Source organism: Nanorana parkeri, unplaced genomic scaffold (assembly GCF_000935625.1).
Source record: "Nanorana parkeri isolate BGI_ZX_2015 unplaced genomic scaffold, ASM93562v1 scaffold1758, whole genome shotgun sequence".
NCBI classification, from domain to species: Eukaryota; Metazoa; Chordata; class Amphibia; order Anura; family Dicroglossidae; genus Nanorana; species Nanorana parkeri.
The window spans coordinates 82271-87861 of NW_017308026.1; the positions used below are offsets into that span (position 1 = coordinate 82271).

The following is a 5591-nucleotide window of genomic DNA, read 5'->3' on the forward strand; positions in this document are numbered from 1 at the left end:
GGGTTCGAGCCAGCCGATCCCGCCAGCAGGAACAGCCGCTGGGTTATACCGTTGTAGGATACATTAAAGACAGCTTGCCCCAATATAACAAAGAACATTATGAAACATTTTTGCACAAAGGGCATAACCTAGTATAGAATAAGTGGGGCAACCCGACCCGTGAGTCAGTAGACACCCACCTGGTGTGCCACCGAGTCAGGGGTTGTCCAAGGGCCTCCTCCTGCCGTCCAGCTACTCGAGGGGGTCAGGTAAAGGCCAGGAGTCTTTCGGCACCCCCCAGCTCCCCCAGACCTCGATCCACAGTCAATCCACAGCCAAAGCCCGCCAAGAGCAATAGGTGTCAGTAGCATCCCCTGGAAGCCTATGAGAGAAAAATGGTTAGTGAAGGCAATGCATAACAAGACAGAATCAAGCCAGTAAAATGAGCACCAAGGTGCCCAACCGATGACAAATCACAGGGCATGCCTGAGACAGCAGATCAGCCTTCATTCGCTGATGGGATGGCAGGCCCAGCCGGTCCCCGGCCTCAGGACTGGGCCGGGGGGACTCAGGACTGGGTCGGGGGGCAGGGTGGCAATTGCCCCCCGGGCCACTCTGTTGCCTCTAATAACGGTCCCCATCGGCGCAGACACTTTTGTCACCTCTCCCCTCTCGGCCGCTCTGCTACTTCAGCAGCCGAAGAGGAGACCATGTTGTTCGGCTGCCTTCCCGAATGCCCGTGTCACTGTCTGATCGGGCTATTCGCGGCTATGGCAGCTCCCTCCGCCCACTTCTGCTGCTATTGGCTGGGAGGGAGACTGCCCACCTACCATTGGCTGTGGAGTGCTGTGCGGGACCTGAATGAAGGACACCACGAGGAGTCTGCTGGAGCATTCATCTCGGAACTTCCAGGCAACCTCGCTGTGCCCCCCCCCCCCAACTACCAGGAGAGAAAGAGAAGAGGGCACAGCACCTGAATGAAGAAAGAAAAGGAGTCACAGTAAGTCCCTGCTTTTTCTGTGTGACCTCTGACCTCTATCTCTGTACTGTTATCACTGACTTCTGCACTGCGTCACACCCTGACCTCTGCATCACACCCTGACCTCTGCGCTCTGCGTCACACCCTGAGCTCTGCGTCACACCCTGAGCTCTGCGTCACAACCTGTCCATTGCGCTCTGCGTCACACCCTGACCACTGCGCTCTGCTTCACACCCTGACCATTGCGCTCTGCGTCACACCCTAACCACTGGGCTCTACGCCACACCCTGACCTCTGCGCTCTGCGTGTCACCCTGAGCTCTGCATCACACCCTGAGCTCTGCGTCACACCCTGACCTCTGCGCTCTGCGTCACACCCTGACCTCTGCGTCACACCCTGACCTCAGCGCCACACCCTCACATCTGCGTCACACCCTGACCTCTGCATCACACCCCGACCTCTGCGCTCTGCCTCACACCCTGACCCCTGCGTCACACCCTGACCACTGTGCTCTGCGTCACACCCTGACCACTGTGCTCTGCATGCCTCCCTGTCAACTGTGCTCTGCGTCACACCATGACCGCTGCGCTCTGCGTCACACCCTGACCACTGACCTCTGCGTCACACCCTGCCCTCAGCGCCACACCCTCACATCTGCGTCACACCCTGACCTCTGCGCTCTGCGTCACACCCTGACCCCTGCGTCACACCCTGACCACTGTGCTCTGTGTCACACCCTGACACACCCTGTGTCACACCCTGACCACTATGCTCTGCATCCCTCCCTGCCCTCTGCGTCCCACCATGACCTCTGCGTCACACTCTGACCTCTACGTCACACCCTGCCCTCTGCGTCACACCCTGACCTCAGCGCTCTGCATCACTCTGCGCTTGGCGTCACACCCTGACCTCTGCGTTCGGCGTCACACCCTGACCACTTCGCTCTGCGTCACACCCTGACCTCTGCGCTCTGCGTCACTCCCTGACATTTGCGCTCTGTCACACCCTGACCAATGCGCTCTGCGTCACACCCTGATCTCTGCGTCACACCCTGACCATTGCGCTCTGCGTCACACCCTGACCATTGCGCTCTGCGTCACAGCCTAACCACTGCGTTCTGCGTCACACCCTGACCACTGCGCTCTGCGTCACACCCTGACCACTGAGCTTTGCGTCACACCTTGACCACTGTGCTCTGCATCACACCCTGACCTCTGTGCTCTGCTTTACTCCCTGACCTCTGCATCACACCCTGCCCTCAGCGCCACACCCTCACATCTGCGTCACACCCTGACCCCTGCGTCACACCCTGACCACTGTGCTCTGCGTCACACCCTGACCACTGTGCTCTGCATCCCTCCCTGACCTCTGCGCTCTGCGTCACACCCTGACCTCTGCGTCACTCTCTGACATTTGCGCTCTGCGTCACACCCTGACCTCTGCGTTCTGCGTCACACTCTGTTCTCAGCGCTCTGCGTCACATCCTGACGTCTGTGCTTGGCGTCACACCCTGACCTCTGCGTTCGGCGTCACACCCTGACCTCTGCGTTTGGCGTCACACCATGACCACTTAGCTCTGCGTCACACCCTGACCTCTGCGTAAAAAGTAGAAAACGATTGGGTGGAGCTAGCAGTGACAGCTAGCGCTGCCCAACTGTTTCCTATTGGCCGGGAAATGAACAACAACTAGGTAACCAGGGGATGCCGAACTCTAATCTAGCAAAGGCCTTACTGATCTGCGCATTGCCAGGGTCAGACGAGAAAGGTCTGGGAGAAGTTGGATGGAGGCGACGTCAAAATCTATGTTGCTCGTTCTCCATACAGAGCGAAGGATCTCCTCTTTAATAGTGTAGAAGTGCACCCGACATAATACATCTCTAGCACGATTTAGGAGTCCCTGGGCGGCCCTGGACACACGGTGAACACTGTCAAGTTTGATGAAGGTGGTGGGAGGCTTCCCCAGGGCCCTCAATTGCAGCTGTTGGAGTTGGGAGCAATGGGACTCCTGGGCAGCCTCCAGTGCCCCCAGACAGATATCATGAGAGGTCACTGAATCTGATAGGGCTAAGATGTTGGCGTCTGCGGTTGTCACCCTCTGGTGAAGCTCTCTCACCTCACCCATCAGTGCGCTCACCCATCAGGTCCAAGGCCCTCTGTCCCGAGGGTCGGGTGGAGGATCGGAGCCCCTGCATAGGGGTGGAGGCCGGCGCAGCCTTCTTTGGCGGGACGGCCAAAGTTGCGGCCAGCCGGTTTTGCGGCTTTGTTCGGGCGGTGCCTGAAATAGCAGGCAATGCCTCGGGTCCAGGAAGCGGAGGGAGTCTCGGGCGAGGTCCGGGCACGGGGCATAAAGTAAGTCTGGAGCTGGAAAGTCTAGTGTATGAGGGCCCCGGGTCGGCAGATCTTGATTCCGTGCGTCCTTACTCCTCCATGGTCGGCCACGCACCCCTCAGGTTTTTTATTTTAAATACCACCAAAAGAAAGCACTATCTGTCCCCAAAAATATTATATAAAAAGAATTTCAGTACAGCGTTGCATGACTGAATATTTATTTATTAGTCCAAGTACCAAAGCGCTGAATACTGAAAAATGGCCTGGACAGGAAGGGGGTTTAATACCCCGTTCTTCAAGTGGCTAAAACTTATACTTTCCTATTACAGAGCCTCCATGGGTTAAGACAGACTCAACACTTGGGCTAATCGACTCTGACGTCGCTTTCTTTGAGCTTCAAAAGTGGATTCTCCCTTCCTCTTGTACCTCGGGGTAGTGGTGAACACCCAAATCCTCTGAAGCTTCTACTCCCCCCGGGCCGGAGCCCTCACGAAGGATGTGTTTTCAAAGCCTCATTTTGTCTTCAGACTGCCGCCCTGCGGTTGGCAAGGAGTTTTGTTGATCGATGATGCCGGTGTGTTTTCACTCCCACGACTCCAGTCGATCCTTCTGCGACCGTGGATTGCCAGGCTCCCGGAATGTCATTACTTGGCCATTTTGGCCAAGTTTTGTATTTTGTGACCCGCGTAGACCTTGCATATAATTTGAAAACAAAAATCATGTATATCTGGCTGTAGAAACAAGAACAGCCACAGGGTGTCATAAATTAGTCATTTATTGCTTAAAGTGACATTAAACCCTGAGATTTTTCAACATAAAACAATACTGTAATGTGTGCCTTACTGTAATCCATGGTTGTTTCCCTTCTCTTTGCTGCTCTTCCTTTTAAATCCTTATCTCTTGTCATGCTGGGGAGAACTTCCCTTTGCAGCTGAGTGCCTCTTCCTGTAGTGCTGGCTCAGGTTGTGAACCTGCACACAGACACCATGTATCCATTCCAGAGACAAGGCAGTCTGCTGCAAAACAGAAGTTCTGCCCAGCATGAGAAGAGATACGGATTTAAAAGGAAGAGCAGCAAAGAGAAGGGCAACAACCATGGATTACAGTAAGGCACACACTACAGTATTGTTTTATGTTAGGGTTTAATGTCACTCTAAGCTTTGAGTTAATTCCAGGGTAAGCAGGAAAAACAACCAAAATGTGCAATTTTTAATGTATTTTTTTAAACATCTTTATAGTTTATTTTGTTTGGGGGATGGACGAAAAATGGACTTTCCACTTGCATTGAAGTTTACCTTAACGTGCATATTCTTGACACAAGTTTACTAACACCTACAAATAACATCCTAAAATGTCCATACCAAATATTTTTAGCATTGTGGAAATATCAAGATTCAAACAAAAATCAGCATATGTTTCACACGATTTGATAGAGTAAAAAAAACGGTCATCCACTTTCTGAAAGCCTAGTCTACACGAGCCATTACAATTCAACGCTGTATAGGAAGCATGCGCATTATGTGCTGTTATCACCACGTGACCAGTAGCAGCTCTCTTATTCTCTTTTTTTACTATCACTATAGGGAGTCTATGACGTACAGTGTTGCTCCACAAATTGCAACTCGATCCCAGGTCTACAAGCCAATTAGTGCATCTGTTTCAGTTTATAGGAACTGCATCTTGTCGGCTCCATGTTCGGTGGGAGGAGTGAGTCTGTCAACTCGCTCTGTACCACACGCTAAACGAAAGACTAGAAGGCGTGAGCACGAGTTTACGTCACAAGCTCGACAAGATGGAGGCGGCAGAAGAAGGTATCGTTATTACGTGCAGGTTCAGAGTTCGATGATAGTTGTTAATTTGCTTGTGCTGCACTGTTCGGTTGTTTTGCGTGCATGCATAAATACTTTTAAACATGATTTTGTAACCAGTACTTGGCGACTAGATATGGTTTATTCGAATAACTGAGATATGCGCAGTTAAATGTTTCTAACTTGAAGGCGGTCGTTGGTACGTTGTGGTCGGATTTGTAAATTTGCTAATAGAAGCTGACGCATAAAGAGGATTTTTTGTGCGCCGTAGGGGTTTTAAATACTGTTCAGCACTTTAGTTTTAATGTACTGAAGGTAAAATCCAGGTTGCGTGGTTAGTATCTGTCCAAAATATAGGCATTCTATTAAAAAAAGGCAAATACATTATTTGTTCCTGGGGGGCGAAGAAAAAGTCCATAAAAACGTTTTTGGTCCCATGTTCTCCTGTCATAATGTACAATTGACAATTTGTTGTAGAAAAAGTGGGGGCGGGGGGG

At 51.9% G+C, this 5591-nt stretch overlaps 1 protein-coding gene across 1 annotated transcript in view; it reads left to right on the plus strand.

Annotated features, from left to right (window-relative positions):
* Positions 1-4996: 4996 nt before the first annotated feature.
* LOC108799560 (E3 ubiquitin-protein ligase MARCH6-like) overlaps positions 4997-5591 on the plus strand; it is a gene marked incomplete at its 3' end in the record, with an annotated part of 212060 nt that continues 211465 nt past the window's right edge. Inside the window, exon 1 of the mRNA XM_018571434.1 lies at positions 4997-5097. Coding sequence (XP_018426936.1) covers positions 5079-5097 — 19 coding nt within the window. The remainder of the gene's footprint in view (positions 5098-5591) is intronic.